We start from the raw sequence: 20,588 nt of genomic DNA on the forward strand, positions 1-20,588 counted from the left end.
ATAAATGCAACGTGTTCTCAGATATTCTGCACCTCACTTTCGCGCATAACCATTTAGGTAATATCAACAACGATTCTAGAGTAAAGCATGCACTGGAGCAACCTGACTACTCAGTTCCAAAATGTATTAGTTACGTAACTCCAAACGAAGTTAAGAAAATTATTAAGAATCTTCCCAATAAAAAAGCACCGGGTCACCGGGTCACGACAAAATCACGAATCTCGTGTTTAAAAAATTACCCTCAAAAGGATTGATCCTGCTATATACCCTATTTAATTCACGGTTACCTCTTAGTTATTTCCATGTTAAATGGAAAATAGCAACGATAATTCTTATAAAGAAACCGGGTAAAGACAAGACCGATAGCTACAGGCCTATTAGCCTCCTAACACCCTAACACCCTTATCAATAATTTTTGAGTGTCATACACACCAGACTCCTCGATTATTTGAATATCACGGACGTTATTCTGAAATTCCTGTTTGGTTTCAGATCCAACCACTCTAACGTTCAACAACTTCTAAGGATCACCGAACACATCAACTCTGCGTTTGAAATGCACTGGCGCAATATTTATTGACATTTCAAAGGCGTTTGACAAAGTTTGGCATGAAAGCCTCCTTTTTAAACTACGTAACATTAATACTCCAGCATATCTTTTTAATATAATTCGCTCATTCTTCTCAAATAGACAATACTCAGTCAGAATTAACGACAGTGCCTCCAACCTTAAGTCTATCTCTGATGGTGTACCTCAAGGTTCCAAACTTGGTCCTATTTTATTCAAGCTATACGTTTCCGTCATCCCTCAATCACCACGCACAGAAATTGCTCTCTTCACAGATGATACAACCATCTTCACGGAATCACGCAATATCGAAGCAATAACTACAAATCTGCAAGATCACTTAAATACCCTCTCACACTGGTGTCAAAACTGGAGGATCAAAATCAACGCCTCGAAGAGCATAGGAGTTATTTTTAGTCTACGTCGCTTTATTACTCCCCCACAACTAAAATTTGACAGTGAAAATACGAGTATAATATCCTGGCAACCGACGGTTAAATACCTCGGTGTAACTCTTGACAAACGACTCACGTGGCGGCCACACATTCCAGCAAGCATACCAGCGCATCTCAATACTTTATCCCATCCTGAACATTCTGTATCATTTCCCAATCGATCGACTTTAAACATTCGTATTTTAAATTCAATACATTTTTTTAATTATTCATACTCTTTGAGCCTTTTAAATTAATTGTCAGATGCAACGAAAAACACCAGTGCATACTTTCTTGCACACAATGAGAAGAAGAAGAATACTGCAACCAAGGTCAAAGTAACCTGATGAAGAAAATATAATATATACTCATAGATTAATCATATTGTAATAAAATTAACACAAGTTTTTCGAGGTATTATACTTAAAATATATAGTATAAATCTTCAAAATTTTATGTATTTCAGAAACGCCAATAACCCTAGAAGTTAGGCGTACCTATATATGTGTAAAAAAAATGTGTACTAGTTACTAGTACAATATTGTATCATATATTGTTCTTGTTTGCTTTTATCTTAAATAATGGTGTAAAACTGTAACCAGAATTTATTGTGGGAATAAAAGCTTAAAAATAAATTAAAATATTTTTAAAATTCCATCGTCTATAGGGAGGGTACTCGTCCAATACGCTATCTACCACATGTTTGATGGTTTAGTATGCTATCTACCGTAAATATTTTATTTACCGTCAATTTATGTTGGTGAAGTATGATATCAACACGTATTTACCATTTACAAATGTGAATTGTCTTACCTTTATAATGCAGAATATCTACTTTGTCATTTTTTTATACTGTGTAGTACACGTATTTCTGATCGCTCCGAGGAATAATTCGAACAGGTCTTCAGTTGGTTTTTGTAACTACCACTCTTCTTGAGGTTTGGATGGTAATATGTTAGTCACTCCCCTTGTTTTAATGTTACATTTATATTTAATGTGTCTCCGAAGAGTTTCTATAGTTTGTGTCTCAGCATCAGTTATTGGATCAATGACATTTTTTGAATGATTAACTGTTATATGGATAAACCCATGTTCATTTAAAGCAGAAAACGCACGCCATTCATCGGAATATATAGTAGTACCTTGTTCAACTTAATAAAGTATAATTCTTAGTAAGGTATTTTGATCACGCTTTTCAACTTAAAAAAAACGTTTCTCTAAAATGCCATCATGCTTAAGCCACAAACTAAAAATCCATGGCTTTTGAATTCGTTGTCCGTAATTTTGATTATTTATTACTTAGTATAAATTAGTATGTATAATATACAGCATATGGACATACGGTAGATATAATATTAAACTATCATAAAATTACGGTAGAGATAGCGTATTGGACGAATACCGTGTATAGAAACCAATAATCAGTAAATACATTATAAGAAATATCTATTACATTTTCAAGGTATTTGACGGAAAATGTTTTTTTATTAATATATTGGGAGTAAAATAACAAATAAAAAAATTTCAAATTATTTTAAATAGCTTAAAATTATTAAATATAAAATATAATTTAGTTAAAATGTATAGTCCTATAGGTGTATTAAATAACAGTTCTTAATTTTGTGCTCAGCAATAGGTAATGAGAAAAAAAGTTTAACTTGAAATTTTACAAACTAGTGTTATTGATGGTACTGTTATAATTATATTATTATACCTACATGTTATAATTATAATAAATAATTGAACTAGGATAAATACACTATAATAATTAATATTATATTTATATAGGACGCCCCAGACAAAGATGGGTGGATAGAGTAAAGGAAGACCTGAAAGTCCTTAACGTAAGAAACACAGAAGAATGTGCAAATGATAGAGAAGAATGGAAACAATATGTTGTTGCGGCGATGGGCCTTAAAGGCCTGTAAAAGCCTAAAAAAAAAAATTAATATTATATACTTATTAGTAATTATAAATAAGTAATGGTAAATGGTAATAAATCCTTGTATAAACTATTAAAATAAAAATGAATAATCCATGAATGAAATTAATGTTTATAAATCAATGTTTAAGCAATCAAATAAAAATGATCACCTAAATATTAGCAACTGATGACGTTTAAATAACTCACCCGATATTTAAAGAAAATGTTTGATTTGAAATTGTACAAACTGTTGATGTATACCTAGCGGCTAGCTGGTACTAGTACAGTTAATGTTTTGTATTGATTCTATATACCCAGATGTTATAATTTTTGTGTAGTAATTATAATAATAATAATATGTTTATTTTGCAAATAAATGTCTATGTTGTATTAAATCTAGACGGCTTAAGCTGGATGAAGTAAAATGTAATTATACTCGTAGACAATATTGAGCACTGCAGTAATGTACCTATTTTGCCTAAGCTATACGCCGGGCGACACCTAAGTTTGATCGAAGTATTTAAAGTAATATAATATTATTATTATTTATACTTCATATACACTTCAATACTTCATACTCGTCACTCGTGACTCATCAGTAGTATTTACACTTATTTTTATCGCAGTCTATACCTTATAGATAGAGGTATTATTTATTTTATTATATTTTTGTTAATAATACAATATTATTATTAAATTTTACACCTTCAAATTTCAATATAATTTATTTATTTATTTATTTCAGTTTCGTTCAATTATAATACAGAAGTCAATGACTAATAATAATATCAAAAGCTGATACGTATACCAACTGAGCTAAGTTCGTATTTGCAGGAATGCGGAGACATGGAGTTCCTATGGATAAATAAGATAATAATAATATATACAATTCCTTATACAGTTGAAATATGCACTTAATTTTTTAGACATATTATAGCATAATTGATTAATTAATATTACCAACATTACATCAAAATGTCTTTAATTATTTATATTTACTCATATCAACGTTTTATACTTTTATTGATAGGTACACCTAATTTCAACAAGGTCAATGGTCAATTTCAATTGGTTGTTGTTTCTAGACTTATAGTTAGATCCAGAAGGACCATAAGACTAAAAAATCTAGAATAAAGATGAAAACTCTGTTTCTAAAAACGTACGCTTTTCTGGACGTTTTCAGACCTGGGTTATGATTAAATAATTGCTCAGCTGTCGTATCAGTTGCTACTTCAGCCCGTGAAATATAACTGAAACTAAATAATGACTAGGTATATTCTGATATTCATATAACTTATATAATTGGAATGATATATGTTTTTTGGAAAACATATGCAATATATTTTACCATAAATCATTTAATCATTATAAATTGTATAGATCATAAAATTATGCATTCAAACATAATTTGCTTATATATTATATGATGCGTATAGTGTTAACTTCGTAAACATTTAATTGTCGAAATCGTGTAGGTAAATAGTTAAATTAAACAATCCGTTATAACTGTATCAATACTATCAACTATGTTATTACCATGTCGAGTGACACCGGCGAAGAATGTATTTTAAAAATTACCTAAACCAAGTTTAAAATGTTATCGTAATAGAAGCTGGAAACTGCAGGAGCCTATTTTAATAGATTTTATCTATTAAAATTCGTTGTAGATAGTTTTTTTCGATTTATGTAAAATAAAATATTTGTCCGTAAGGCCTACCTAGACCAGTTTTATCATTTGTCTGGCATATTTCTAATAGTTTTTCAGATACTTCTCCCATTGAATCTACGTATAGCGAACACATAAATTGATAGTTGATCAGTCCGCCTTGACCGAGAGTTTCGAGTGGGGGCACGAAACGCCTCATTACCTAATGATTCGATAAAAAACATTTAATAATTATAAATTATAACACAATAAATTATGAATACATGTGTTCATATTTATATTTAAATTTTTTTTCATGTGCTTTTTTCCGCGATTCATACACCGTCATCCGCCAAACCTTATCACTTATCAGATATTATTATTCCATCTATAATAATATTGTCGGTATCCGGTTGAGGACTTTTAAAATTCAAATGATTTTATTTATTATCTTGTAAATGTAAAATAATCGAAATTTCCGGCTATTCAGCATTTTTTTCATAATTGCAGCTTGTAAATTAGTTTTTCATGGCATAAACAGCCCGCGTGTACCCTTAACGCGGGCCCTTGTTCAATTCATTTATTTGCTGGTAAATTATGACCATCTACGTCAGCCATATTATAGGACTAATGGGGAATTTATTTTCAGGAGCAGAAATTGATTTGTACTTAAACATCTATGATCTATCTGGGGGTAAATATATAAAAATATATTCATATATAATATTTTATATATCATTATGTAGTATACTATGTATGTGGATATTATTATGATCTTGGTCTATCAGCAATAACTTTAACTAGGGCCTGCACAAGATGGAGGTGAGTGTTAGTCCTTGAGTATAGGGCCATAGGGACCGGTTATTTTATGGACTTGTTGAAATTAATTTATAATTTTTTTAAATTTTCAAAGGAATACTTATTATTTATTGTATAAAATAATATGATATGATATAAATGTATATTATAATATATTAATCAGAAATTGCAAACAAGACACTAGTATCATTTGAAATGGGTATTATTTTATTGGAAGATGAGTATTGGGCCCAACATTTGACTTGGGGACCTACCTACAACAGTACAACTTAACTACCAACAAACAATATAATATTCAGGTCTATTTATGACATATAATAAAATAAATAATATTATGTTTTTACTCATAATGTCAAGGACTGAAGGATATTCATATATTAACTAATTAATGTACACACAATTCCTCAATACTAATTATGATATTTATGTTCATAATTAAAAACTAAAATATTAAATTCACATGGTCCCAAAAACTTATAAAATCAAATGAATCTTTCACTGAAAGGGTGGCAGTTATAATGTAACAATATAAGTATTTGACTTTAATAAATACATTTATTAATCATTAGTCGTTTATATAAATTATTATAAGGAATACTAGAGATGAAGTTTTACCAAAAGACAATTGAAAATTATATTTTCACTTTTATTTCAGTTAAGGTTCAATTTAATTACATTGATAAATATTACTTAGCATTTCAGACAATTATAAAAGTTTCTAAATTTAGATTTGAAAAACAGTATTTTGTAATATTATGTACTATTGACTAATAGTTTAATATCTAAATATGTAATGCTATAATTTAATTGGTTTCACAAAACTTCATGGAATATTACAATAAATTATAGAGTATAATATTACAAATGAAAAATTTGTACTTGCATACCCAAGATAGTAATCAACTAATCTCTGTGCAAACTGAAACAGTTTAATCAACCCATAAATATAAGAAATTAAAACATAGGGCTCATAGCATTTGCACAAATCTACACGACCACGGTGGCACAGTGAATGCAACAAAATAATTGATTACGTTTATAACATATTAATTATTAAATTAATACCTTAATTATATATAGTTCCAAAATAAGTTAATAATCCCCATAGCAATAAAGTGTGTATAGTGCGACACAATACTTAATATACTACAGGCATAATATAATATGACTTATACATTTTAAACAAACAAAACATTTTAATTAAAAAGTGCATACAAGTGGTACATGGTTAAATGGTAAATTATTAAAACTAAAATTAAATTAACAACAAATACACTTTTAAATAAATAACAATTGGAATAATTCATAGGTATATCAAGATAAAAGAGATAAGTTTTTAGTAAAGAAAAGTAAATATTTCAACAAATAACAACATACAACCAAATCACTAAACTCCTAAAAATGTTGAAATATTTTAGTGCAATAATAATTATAAACAATAGTTATTATGGTTTGTTTAAGCTTAAAAATATATTATTCATAGTACAGAAACAAAAATTAGTGTTTGTAATTTTATGACAGATTAGAAATTTCAAAAATAAATCTATTGGAATAGTACAATGTTAAAAAAGTATTGTCAATCTAATGACTTATACACTAGAATGGAATGAGTTTGTTTACTTGTTATTGTAGTTAACACTTAACAATTTGATAAAATGTATAAAAAATAATTGTACATCATAAAAAATTTAACATCATTCCTAACATTTTGATTTACACAAGAAATTTGGAAAAAAAATACAATTACAACCTCCTCTTCAAATTGTACTTCTATATATTTATCCCAATTAAAATATAATAGTTGATACAATATGTTTAATAATTCACGAGCAACGGGAGCGACACCGGATGATGCTTGACCACAGCACACAGAAGTGGCTGCAGCCAACCACCACTCCACACCAGGCCCCAAACAATATTATTGAATGAATATCTATATAGTCTTTAAAACAAGTAATTATTTTGAAACTAAAAATTGGATACCAATTTGGATGGTGGATTAAAATATTATGATTTCTTTTAATTTAGAATAAACTCAATAATATGGGTTAACGCCTTTACAAGTTGTATGATTAATATTTAATTACTGGCTAATAAATAAAATTTTAAAAATTATATTATTATGTCTTACAAAGCAAACATGGTATCACCTTGTTTTTCCTTGTTACGCCTTGATTCATTTTCATTGTTTCCTGTAGGTAAATTTTCAGCAGCTGCTGCTCTTTCTGCCAAGAACCTCTCAAATTCACTGCTCGATAGAGATTCTTCGACTTCACCACCGGGTCTTGTAGAATTTCCAGGCTAAAAAATTAAAGAAAAAAAGTAGTTATGTAAAAAATAAAAAAATATTAGCAAACAATACGAAGTTCATTGATATTGATGGACAAATTATTAATTTTTTGTTTTATTAAACCTAGTTTAATACATTTAAATGGCAAAACAATAAGACTGTTATGTTAAAGGTAAAACAAAACCATTAAAATAGAATAACGATATATTTCTATGAAATTAATTAAACTCATTATATTAAAATGCATAAACTTAGCAGCGCTAAGTCAGTTGCTTCTAATTAAAATTGTATAGAACTTGCAGTTTTCATACTATTGACATAATTGTATCAAGTATACTAAAAAATGTGACACTAATTCATATTTATTATTATTTACTCACATTTTCACTGAGCCAAGCTGCTATTTCATCAAAATCTTGTTCACTATGCATCTGAAATATTAAAAATATACTTTAAATAATGAACATAATAATTATGAAATTAATGGTTAGAAATATTTAAAATAATTTATTGCAACATTTTACAAATAATAAACCGTTAAAAAAATAAGCTTTATTTAATTGTTATGTAATCATTTTAAACATTTAAATAAGTATATACATTTGCAACCAAATGAATGACTTATTAAATAATAAAATATAAATATTATAAATGTATGCAATTTTTTTCCATGGTGGATTTATCATACGTAACAAAATAATTGCATTAACTATAAATTATTTATGATAAACTATTAATTAGTAGATGCACCAGTAATAAAATTAGAAGCAAATTTTTTAGATGTGTGCTTAAACTTGATTATAGAAGATATCATTATTGTATATTGTGTTTATTTCTATAAATATAATTAATTGCATTAACTAAACATACCATACTAATAATGCATTAAACTATATTAAAATATTTTGGGGAAGTCTTATTTTATGTTAACTTTAATTATTATTAATTGAATAAATAATATTGTATTCTTTTTTAAAATTTTGTTACACTGGTAGTATTTGGTGATAATTATTTAGAACTGAAATACATATTTATCTAAAAATAGATTTTAAAAAAATAGCATGCATTTTAATTAACACTGTATAAATAGGTACAAACATGTATGATGCATTATCTTAAAATAATAATAATAAATAATGGTTTTAATATTTTCGCATTACATACAAATGGAGATAGTCGAAAAAAAATTACTGATATATTATGTCAAGCAAGTAATGTTAAAAAATATTATCAGGGCATAATTTCATTCTATAAACAATGTACTCTTACCCTGATGACATCTTCATGAGCACAATCCTAAGGTCAGAACCCACACAATACACACACAAGTATTACTAACACGATAACAATTGTTTTATACAAACGTGATTTCAATTATAAAGAACATAATATAATTTATTAATTTAATACTTAAAAAACAATTTAGATTATATTATTAAGATATAAAGACATTTGAGGTAGATACTTACATCTTTTGTTGTAACATTTTGTGATCGTGCTTGAGTCAAAGAAGCTAAGCTGTCGACTTGATCTGGCTTTAAATTGGCATCATAACTACTTCCACTAAATATTTTATAATATTACTTTAATTTCTGTGTCCAGTAATAAAAAATAATAACTTATTCATAATCAATTAAATATTATTATTACCCAACTTTTGTATTCTCATATGATACTGATCGAGATTGAGCAAACATATCAAAGTCATCTGTATGAATACTAGTAAGCAAATCTGCAGGTGGATTTTGTTTAGGCTTTTCATTATTAACACCTAAGATTAAAAAATTATTATTTATAATTAAACACATAAAAAGGGAATATTTTATAGTAAGTAGTAATAGTTTTATTCTTAGTTAATAATTTATATTTTACAAGACTAAGAAAACTAGATCTTTGTGTTTTGGGCAACCAAATATTCAATCTACTACATTCCTTTAAAAAAAGTAATGTAGTAGACACAAAATATATTCTGCCTTTCAAAATCTACACCTTTATTTGTTGTTACTGAATCAAGTACACTTTCATTTTAACTGCCTATAAAAGAGTGGTATATAAGGTTAAAACTTTATAGTGTTGTACTAAAATTGGTATAATTACTCAGTTTTGAAAATTGGTTTGAAGTTGTAGCAATCGGCTCGTCAATAAAACCTTGAAGTAAATCAGTTGTTTTTATAGCTGGACCATCCACAGAAATAGAGCTACATCCCGCTTCTCTATTCTTTTCGTATCTGCTATATCTATTTTATACAATATATATTTGTAAATATATGTACTGTTTTTTGAAATATTGAGTAGTATAAAAGCTAACCGTAGAAAAAGATTGTTTAAATCATCATTGACTAATAAGAGCTGTTCAGTTAGTTCACCATCTGATAACTTGGCGAGGAGTTCAACAATTCTTTCTTGCATTGCTTTACATGTGGTATATAAATCCTAAAAATATTTTTATTATTTAGTAATTATATTAAAAATTGAACAGTTCTGTTGAGAAACAAATAGTTTATATTAATTATTTTTATACTAAATAGATTTTAGAGATCATATTTTTAAATAATATAAATATAAAATATATCAAAACATATATATATATATATATATATTATTATAAATATAATATATATTATTGAAGACGGATCACCTGCTTAACCCGTTTGCTGTGAATAATAATTGAGTGTACTTGTCATGACAACACTAAAAAAATCCTTAAAAATTGAAAAATTAAAACACCGATGTATGACTTGCAAGTTACTTATGAAATAAAACGTGTAGGAGAAGCTAATAAAAACTAAGAGTTAAATCAAAATTTTGACCAAACTATATTGCAATTATAACAAAATTAAAGAAATCAATTGGCATATGCAAACAATGATAAAGAAGCCATTTGGAATCATTCACAGTGAATGTGTTAAGTTGTCTCCATCTTACTAACATACAACATAGCCAAATTGAATTCAGTAGATCCAATTTTGTGTTGTTGGATATTAAACTTGAGCAATTTTACCAATTATAAAATATAAATGTAAGAACATGTGTTCTATGTTTTGAGTTTTATGACATTTTAACTAGTAAGCGAGGTATGAGTATGTACTGACACCATTTGCTGGTATAACATCCTCTAAATGCTGATAGTTTTAAAAATTGCATGTATATTAATCATTAAACTAGTTACAGTTAAAAGTTGAATATCTGATCCATCTTCTTTCCCCGGTACCAATTCTGAGAGCATCTCATTTAACACTGTCATATTGCCACGAACCAACTCCAAATCAGAATTCAGTTTATTAAGTTGGTCTGGTCTATTTGGCCGACTATTTGTTTGATCATTTGAATGTGAACTGACTACTGGCTTGAGCTCTTCAGAATAACTCTATAAAAATGTATAATATAGATTTAATAAACATTAAATTTATATTTATATAAAATTTACTTTATGCGGTGTATGTATTGGGGCCATTGTATCAAGATTTGTCATAGGAAATTCAATTCCTTTTTGACGAAGTTCTCTATACACAAGGTAAACTCCTTGTAGATCAGGTTGATTACGAAACGCATCTGCCCAACTTTGAATAAGACTTAACACTTTTTCTTGAACAATGGTAGGTGGATCATTTTTTGGACCTAAATTAGATAACATATTATGGAAATCAACAATGTATAAAAATTAATATTTAAACAGTCTGCTTACCAATTAGTTTAATTAAATCTTGAGAAAATTCTTTGTTGCAAACTAAAACATGGAATCGTTTACCACAATTTTTTACACATGTTTCCAAAACCTATAATTAGTAAAATAATGTAAATAATTATAATCTATAATTAAATATAATACTAACCGTCAAGGTATACATAATAATTTTATGATTTTTTCCTGCATTTTGAAGCAATCTTTTACGAATTGCCTTAATTGCATCTTTAGGGCCTTCTTCTGTGTCATTAATCATATCACAAATTTCCATATTAAGTGACCAATTTTCAGAAGCCAAGCCCCCATCAGTTGCTAATTCTATTCAATAAAAACAAAATATAATATAATTTAAAATAAGATATTCAATAATATTCAATTAGAAATATTTAATGATTGTAAAATATATAAAGAAATTATGAAAATGACACTATTTTTATCATTTTAAAACAAGTTGCATCTAATATACTAATGTATATTAAAAATTAAAACAAGATTAACAGTAGATTAAGGGGATATTTTACCCACATCTAACATATCTATCTTGCCAACACATAACATAGTAAATTGAACACTCAGAAAAATCCATTTATATTGATATTCTTTATATTGAATAATCTATTTTTAAATTTAAAGGTAAGAATAGGCAAAATTATCTTGGGCATCTCATGGTTTTTTTTTTCATATATTGATTTTCAACCAAGTTATGAACAGTTACCCACACCGTCCACTTAACAGGAATTCTAATTTATTATGCGTTATTGCATAATAAATATATAAGTACATAGCTGGGAAAAGAATATAGATGTAGCTATTGGATATTATCAATATTTAAATCTGGTGTATGTTAGTTATTTAACATTTATATTATTTTGTATTTACAACACTGCACTAATTGTGTGAAAATTTAAAAGCCCTTAAAAACTACATATTTTTAGTATTGTTGCTGTTTTTAAAATGTTAAAAGAGAATTCTATGAAATATGAATACAAAATGGTGATCCTAAATTCTTTATATTGCGGATCCAAAAACAATTCCATACACAAAAAATATTAAACATACAATTGTATTAATAATCATATGTGTACACGCTTGTTACTAATTACGTAGTACTTTCAAATATTATTTTGAATTATCAAATGTACGAAAAAGACTTAACGCCTAGTCTTAACATTATAATATACAGGTCCCCGAATAATACACGTATACATTTATCATAGGTGTGCGGGTGTAGACGTAAATTATTTTTTAAATAAAATCATTTGAAACGATCAATATGGTAAAAGCACTGTGGATGAAAACAGAAACTCACCAATTTTTTCACCTACAGGCGTTGAAAAAGGATTCAACGATACACCAAATAACGTAGCCATTCTTTTTTTTTTGTAGTACGTATACGTTTAGGTAAAGTAAATAATATAAAACACAATAAAATAATAATGGCTACTGTAGAAAATCCAATTTATTAATCAAAATAGGTATTAGGTATTAGGACAATTATAGATATGGTATAGACTATTATAGAGTATACTAAAGGTAGATCGTAGGTTGATAGATAAACATTAACAAATTTTGTCCAACCAAAACAAAATGTTACGCAATTATAATTGGTTCTTAAAATGTGTGATTATTTTCATTTATTGACAATTAGTGACAACAGCGACAGTGTTTCCAACTTCAGTTATACCAAGAGCCGGTGAATCGACGGCGTCAACGTCAAGAACGTTACTCGTTAGTAACTTCAAACTTAATGACGTTCTCAGATTCGGCTTTTCGACAAATGGCAATCTGCCGTAGCCCATAGCTCGTAGACTGTAGTGCCGTTCTGTAAACATCATTTAGTGCGTGTACAATTTATACTTGACAATGTTCTTTTTTTAGTGTATAGAAATATAACCATTGGATTCAAACTCTCCTCGTTTCACATGTAAGTAGTAACATTTTTGTTTAAATTCTGTAGTTTTAAAGTTTCAGTCTTAAGTTTAAGGTTGTTTTGTTGTTAGTTGTCGGCATTACATGTTAACATTGTAAACGCTAAAACAAATCTCATCAAAATGGCACATTACAAAGGAGCTGCCAGTGAAGCTGGCCGCGCTATGCAATTGATGAAAAAACGGGAGCTTGCTCAAGCCGAAATTGAGTTACGTAAGAAAAAAATTGAAGAAGAAATGAAACTGTCAAATATTGAAAATAAGTTTGCCAAACATTATGATTCGTTGGAGGCACAACTCAAAAGCTCGACTATTGGTTTGGTGACATTGGATGAAATGAAAGCTAAACAAGAGACAGTTGTCCAAGAAAGAGCTAAGAGATTAGTACAAAAGGAGAAAGAAGTGGAATTTGAAAAGCAAAGACAATTAGAGGCAAAACTAGAAGAAAAACGAAGACAACAGCGGAAGATTAAAGCATTGTCATTTATTGAAGATATGTCTGAAGAAAGTGAAGTGGAAGAAGAAGATGAAGAAGAGACAGAAGAAGAACCTAACTTTCAACCTTTACCTAAAAAAATCAAAAAAAATCCAGATGTTGATACTAGCTTTTTACCTGATCGTGACAGAGAATCTGAAGAGAATTGTTTAAGAGAAACATTAAGACAAGAATGGACCGATAAACAAAAATGCTTAAAAGAAGAAGAAATAAGTATAACATTCAGTTACTGGGATGGTTCAGGTCATAGGCGTACAATTGTTATGAAAAAGGGTAATACAATTTATCAGTTTTTACAAAAAGCACTAGAACAATTACGTCGAGAATTTGGGGAGCTTAAAACTATAATGGCTGACCAATTAATGTATGTTAAAGAAGATTTGATTTTACCACACCATTATTCGTTTTATGATTTTATTGTTGCTAAAGCAAGAGGTAAAAGTGGTCCACTGTTCACATTTGGTGTTCATGATGATATTCGAATGGTTAGTGATGCTAGTTTAGAGAAAGAAGACTCGCATGCAGGGAAAGTATTGCTGAGAAATTGGTATGAAAGAAACAAACATATTTTTCCTGCTAGTCGATGGGAACCATTTGATCCTTTAAAAACATTTGCCAAATATACAATTAAAGACAAAACACAGAAACATGAAGCAACACAAAAAAACTAAACATTGAATTAAATTAAATTGTAATATAAAATATGTAAATACAAAAATTAACCAGTTTTATCAAATGGCTTCTTTGTTTTGATGTTTCAGGTATTAAAATCCGAATAAAATACAAAAACAAGATTTTTGCAACTAGAACATTTGGTCTCAGGTTTGTAAAAAATGATTTTGCTCCACTTATTCTTAGTGGCAATAACTATTTCTACTTCTTTTTCAATTGAAGTGAACCCTAAAATATTTATAAATAATGCTGAATGCTTAGTAGATTTAAGCACCCAATTAGTTAAAGGAGAATGTCGTCTATCTTTGGAGAATAATGATGACAAGCCTGTGAACTCGGTTTTGTATGCATTTGAACCTTCAATTAAAAGTCACATTTCATTTATTTCTGCTCATCAAGTATTTGAATCTAATCGCTTGAGTTTAAATGTTAAACCAGTGACATTATCGGGGCATGAAGATAAGCAATTTTATCAAATTGATTTTAATGCATCTCGGCCATTGCGATCAAAAGGTCGAGCACCACTTGTGGTTGAATATGTTTTGATTAACGCTTTGTATCCTCATCCGGAAGAAATAACTCAAAAAGATAGACAGTTGATGATGTTTTATGGAAATGCTTATTTGTATTCACCATACAAAAGTCTTAAATCTTCTGTTAAATTCCAAACTGGAACAAGACGGATAGAAGACTACACCAATATCAGCCCAGTATCATTGAGCTCTGGAGATATTGTTTATGGGCCCTTTGGTTCACTAGAACCATTTGCATATTCTCAAATCAGTTTACATTATGATAATAATACTCCATTTTTAAAAGCTACAAAATTAATTAGAACTATTGAATTATCGCATTGGGGAAATGTTGCTGTTACTGATGTCATTGACCTTGTTCATCATGGTGCTAAATTAAAAGGTTCATTTTCTCGTTATGATTACCAACGTGAAACTAACAGTGGAATGTCTAGTGTAAAATCATTCAAAATGTACCTTCCGGCTTCAGCAACTAGTGTTTATTATAGAGATGTCATTGGTAACATATCTACATCAAATCAAAGAACACTTTTAGACTCAGTTGAATTGGATATTCGTCCAAGATTCCCTCTATTCGGTGGTTGGAAAACTCATTATACAATTGGTTATAATGTACCAGCTTACGAATATCTGTACAACAGTGGGGAAGATTATTTGTTGAAGATGCGTCTTATTGATCATTTATATGATAATATGATAATTGAAGACGTAACAGTACGCATTATTCTTCCTGAAGGATCAGTAGACTTAGATCTAAAAACGACCCATCCAATTGTACGTTTACCAGATGGCTTACACTATACATACTTAGATACCATAGGCAGGCCAATAATAAAATTACAAATGTCAAATGTTGTAGAAAGTCACATTAGTGATTTTGAACTAAGATACAAATTCCCAAAAGCCTTTATGTTCCATGAACCATTAATTGTAATTGTTGCTATTTACATTTTGTTTTTGACTGTAATTATTTGGGTTCGTTTGGACTTTTCAATAGCCAAGGATGGACATAGTGAAACACGCCAACGTATATCCGGAATAACAAGTGCAATTTTGCATCATTTTGAACGGAGGGCTTCCATTTATAGCTCTTGGGACGAGGCTTTGAATAAATTGAAACATTCCAAAGACATTGGTACATATAATACAGCATCAAAACAAATTCAGACTGATTATAAAAATGAATCGACCAGCATCAATGAATTAGCTACAAAGTTAAAAACTGAATCAGCAGAACTATCAGATAAATTAAATGAGGTACAAAAGGCAGAAAAAAATTTAAAAGAACTTTTTGGACAAACACAATCCTTATACACTGATAAACTTATAACAGGTAAGGTTGGAAGAAATCAGTTTGTTGAATTAGATAGTGGTCTCAAGCGGAAAAAAGATGAATGCCAAGAGAAAATCAATCAATTGTTAAAATCATTGAACTAGTGAAGTCGTGTTTATGCATATTTCAACTCATTGTCAAGTCATAAAATTGTCTTCATAAATCTCTAAAAATTAGGTTTATGTAATTATTGTCACTGTCAAAAATGCGTATTATATTTCTTGCTGCACATTTGTTTGTAATATTATATTGGTTTTAAAATTATATCTACTTAAATTACAAAATCAACATGTTTTATTCATCTATACTAAAATAAATTTGAATTATAAAATATATGCAGTAATAATGTAATATATATTTATTATTTATGTACAAATATAATTTTGAAATTTATATTTCAATTACTTTTATATATTACTGGGTTATAATTATTTGGAATTTATAACTAAATTTCTTTCCATTTATATATTTTATAGTTTTGTTTAATAAATACTGTTTGTTTAATAAATAGTAATGTTCAATATAAATACTTAAAGAGTTATAAATAAGGTTTTTTTTCTGTGGACTGATTATTTGCTTATATTCTTTTAAATCATTCTAGAATGGTAAATTATGTACTAGTAAATATAATTATATCCAACATATTAAGTGTGTAAACATTTGCATAAATACTAAACAAAAAATAAGATTATTCAACTTGTAGTTCTTTTAGTTGTCATTAAAATCATAAGTGTTTTTAAACCACTGTTCTATTATTATTATTTTTTTTAAATTGATTAATAATTTTCTCTTTTATTGCAATACATTTTCCTTTTTATATTTCCTTTTTCCTATCATTTTACTAAATGTTTGTAACATGCAATTCAAGTTTTAAGTTGTTCAAATATATTACATAAATGTAAGAAAAACCGATTTAATGCAACCGGACCTGTTCTCAGATGATCCCTTGTTAACCCTAAAAAAATTGAAAAATAGTTGTTATATCATAGTATAGCATAAAGACAATTGAAGGCGCTATAAAGTTGAGTGTTGTGTCAATGCGAAAGATCGCAAAATCAGAAATTTCATGAGGTTATAACTTTATAATTAAGTTCTACAAAATATTCTGATTGATGAAAAAGTAAATAAGAATAAACTACTTAAGTGGAACCTTGTTTTAAGTTTTCAATCCTTAGCTGCAAAAGTTGGACGTTTTATAAATTACTACCAAATAATTTGTACATTTTGTCAAAATTTGAACTTTAAATGCTCATAAAAATTGATTATGACTTTTCAGGTAATACAATTTTTTTTTTTTGATTAGAAGAGACTATCTTATGAGGAATCTTGTATTGTTAGTTTAATTGACATTAATTTTTTTTTTAAAGCTAATAAAAATCGAAAATTGCATATATAAATAGTTCAACATGAATCAAAATATTTTAGGGCGTATATAAAATGCTAGTATATACAAGCATTCAGTGAAAAATGCATGTATCTACTGTAATTTTTAAGAGTTACAACAAAGCCAAATCGATTTGGTGTGAACATTTTCGTTTTTCCTTTTAACTACCGGTGTTTTTGATTTCTACTGAGAATTTAAGCAACTAAAGTTGAACATCGAAGCATTATTTCGATCAGGAAGAAAGAAAAAAAAACAAAAACATAATTGTAAAATAAATATATCAAATACGTAAGTTTTTTTTCTTAGAATATTTTCAATCTATGCTACATAATAATCTTATTAGAAATAGAAAAGAAATACACAACAATGATATACATGAGGAGGGAGGCTATCCAGTGATAGAACCTAACATACATATTTTTTTGTAATTTATTTATTTTGCGTGATAAATGTATTATAACTGATTGGTGGCTAGTTGATTTACTGATTCAATTTAAATTTTGAAGTATGGAATTGGATACGTAGTATGCGCAGTATGGCACATGGAGCAGAAGATATAATGCGGATAGTAATGGATATGGGAGGCTTGTGGGGTACGTATTTGGGATGATTTTACAGATTCCCAAATTTGAATCGCATTGGCCCAAATAGGTCTTAATAGGGATTTGTAGATTGTAATTTTTGTGTTGAAAGCTAGTTTTAATTTCAGAATTGCGCAAAATAAATGAAAACGACTATTGAGGAGGATTCTCCTTTTAGATTTTATATGGGGACCCCAAGTCAATCTTTTATCAAGTATGACACCTAGATATTTCACTACTGAGGGGATTAGTATTTCTTGGAAATAGAGAGGAAGAAGTATGGGTTTTTAGCATGAATGAGATTTATCTGGGTTAATTTCAATCCTCCAATCGGAGGACAATATTAAGATGACAAAAAAACAAATGCAAAAAAAAGGGTGTCCTTTAAAGTAACAAAGTTTCAGCTCAAGATCACCTGAATAAGAAGAATCGTTAAGCCATGTATCAGTGATAATAATTACAAAAATATAGTTAAATCATGCAGTATTAAAATTAAAATTTACAAGTTTGGTGCGAAGATCGTGCTATAGTTTTTTTAGAAGCCAAAAAAATCTGAACTCTCAACTGATGAGTCGTCTGTTTAGATGTTGAATTCTGGCTAAGAGTGTTTTAGCTTTTGTAATTCGTGTCATTCGGGAAAATGATAGTAAAGCTAGACTCCTAATTTCATACTTTGGTCCGATTTCAGGTGACATGCTTTTAAAAGCCCCCGTTTCATCCTAATCTTATCGCGAATAAGTTTGACACCTGTAGAGGCATCCGGATTAGTTTTCTAGCTGAACAATAAGCCATTATAATAAAAACAGCTACTATTTTATTTTGAAAAAATAATTTTGAAGGGGTGAGAAGATTCACCAGTTAGGAACTTATTATGTCTTAGAACTTCATATTGCCACCAGTTTGAGTTAAATAAAAAGTCAATAGAGCTATGACTAGATTGTTTTAATTATCAGACATTCTTGTAACAAAATCAATTTATGTTGACTCGGGGACATCATGTGCAATCATTTTTGTACTACAACGATCACATTCACTGTTCGGTGTTTAGCAAAATCGTGGACGAGCTTAGAGGCAGTAGCAGGATTTTAATTGAGCCAAAGTTTGTTCCTGTCTCTTTGTTCACATACGATAAAACAAGGAGATCAACGTGCATTGTTGGCCCAGCTGCCAACGAGGGCAGAGGAGCGAGAAGTGTTCTTGGTGGAACTAGTATTGGATTTCTGACTAATTTCAGAGAATACCTCAGGCTCAGTACACAAGATGAACATGACGAAGAAACAGTAATAAGTACAATTATGGTCAATAGGTCCATGTAAGGGGTACGAATAGGCAATAATTACTCAAGCAGTGCTTTTACTTTCAGTTTGTCTAGACGGATGTATGTTACTATCTACTTATAAATTATAACTAAATTGATTTTGTCATGTAGTTGTGCTTGTATTTAGTATACTATTATCTATGAGTAGTACACCCTAAACTGATAAGTACAGTACCCATGTACTACTATTCCACTGACTGCGTAATGTATCCACAATCCACTATCCAATCTGCCGCAGGTGGAATGCCCATTTCGATCGGATTTGTCCACAATGTGAGATAGGTATTATAGGTACACCGCTGACATCTTGTAACTCAAAAACGAATAAATATTAATCGATACTTAGAATTTTCACCAAATGTTTATGTTAGTATTTTCTGTACACGATAAAAATTTCCAAAATATTTTAAGACTTTTTGAATGAAATAAAATTCAATCTTTTCAAAAATCTATTTAATGTCTTTCCCTACTTATCAAATAACTTACAAACAACACAACACATAGTTTTAAAATAAAAATAAATGTATATACATATTATATATATTGTAAATTTATAATGAAGCCGAATACTTCAATGAAATCTATCTAAATCGTCTATCATCTAATCCAAATCTATTATAGTTCAAAACTTATCTTTATCAATTCTTGGTAGAGCCGTAGAGGTAAATGGTAATTGTCGTAGACGACTGAATCGTAAATGATGTGATGTCGTTATGATCTCTTATAATAACAATTACCTACAGATAATGATAGACCTATATTTTTATGTATAGGTACATATTGTAATACAAAGTGTCGTCAATGAGTAAATTCATTTAGATATCACTTTTCTGATTTATTTTCCTGCCCTAATTTCTTATTAATTTATCACTTATGCTTATTGTATACATTTTATATAGATTGTTTATTAGGTACCTACCTACAGGTTTACTTAATTTTTTTTTACTTAATTTATTCCCATTAGATATCACCTGTATT

At 28.6% G+C, this 20,588-nt stretch overlaps 2 protein-coding genes across 5 annotated transcripts; one reads left to right on the plus strand and one right to left on the minus strand.

Moving 5' to 3' along the window:
* Positions 1-6,458: 6,458 nt before the first annotated feature.
* On the minus strand, positions 6,459-12,904 carry LOC111039876 (TOM1-like protein 2). Of its 2 annotated transcripts, XM_022323522.1 has the most exons (12): positions 12,675-12,904; positions 11,514-11,683; positions 11,366-11,456; positions 11,108-11,298; positions 10,850-11,047; positions 9,989-10,113; positions 9,778-9,917; positions 9,331-9,451; positions 9,150-9,243; positions 8,950-8,976; positions 8,061-8,111; positions 6,459-7,691 (listed from the first exon to the last, which is right to left on the minus strand). In XM_022323522.1, the coding sequence occupies exons 1-12, from the start codon at positions 12,733-12,735 to the stop codon at positions 7,518-7,520; spliced, it is 1,443 nt and encodes a 480-aa protein (XP_022179214.1). In that variant the 5' UTR covers positions 12,736-12,904; the 3' UTR covers positions 6,459-7,517. The 2 variants fall into 2 exon arrangements, with proteins under 2 accessions (XP_022179214.1, XP_022179215.1); XM_022323523.1 differs by lacking the exon at positions 8,950-8,976.
* A 226-nt stretch (positions 12,905-13,130) lies between these two features.
* LOC111039875 (protein FAM50 homolog) lies at positions 13,131-17,069 on the plus strand. 3 transcript variants are annotated; one of them, XM_022323521.1, is made up of 3 exons: positions 13,131-13,289; positions 13,366-14,480; positions 14,551-14,667. In XM_022323521.1, the coding sequence occupies exon 2, from the start codon at positions 13,417-13,419 to the stop codon at positions 14,458-14,460; it is 1,044 nt and encodes a 347-aa protein (XP_022179213.1). In that variant the 5' UTR covers positions 13,131-13,289; positions 13,366-13,416; the 3' UTR covers positions 14,461-14,480; positions 14,551-14,667. The 3 variants fall into 3 exon arrangements, with proteins under 3 accessions (XP_022179213.1, XP_022179211.1, XP_022179212.1); XM_022323519.1 differs by lacking the exon at positions 13,366-14,480 and having other exon boundaries at positions 13,150-13,289; positions 14,551-17,068; XM_022323520.1 differs by lacking the exon at positions 13,131-13,289 and having other exon boundaries at positions 14,385-14,480; positions 14,551-17,069.
* The last annotated feature ends 3,519 nt before the right edge of the window (positions 17,070-20,588 follow it).

Source organism: Myzus persicae, unplaced genomic scaffold (assembly GCF_001856785.1).
Source record: "Myzus persicae strain clone G006 unplaced genomic scaffold, MPER_G0061.0, whole genome shotgun sequence".
NCBI lineage: Eukaryota > Metazoa > Arthropoda > Insecta > Hemiptera > Aphididae > Myzus > Myzus persicae.

Bases quoted from the DNA above. Each gene is read 5' to 3' on its own strand.
- LOC111039876 (XM_022323522.1), bottom strand. From the start codon at position 12,735: ATGGCTACGTTATTTGGTGTATCGTTGAATCCTTTTTCAACGCCTGTA. The intron at 11,684-12,674 runs GTGAGTTTCTGT...TTTATTGAATAG, and splicing joins GCCTGTAGGTGAAAAAATTG to AATTAGCAACTGATGGGGGC. The intron at 11,457-11,513 runs GTTAGTATTATA...TACTAATTATAG, and splicing joins TTATTATGTATACCTTGACG to GTTTTGGAAACATGTGTAAA.
- LOC111039875 (XM_022323519.1), top strand. From the start codon at position 14,623: ATGATTTTGCTCCACTTATTCTTAGTGGCAATAACTATTTCTACTTCT.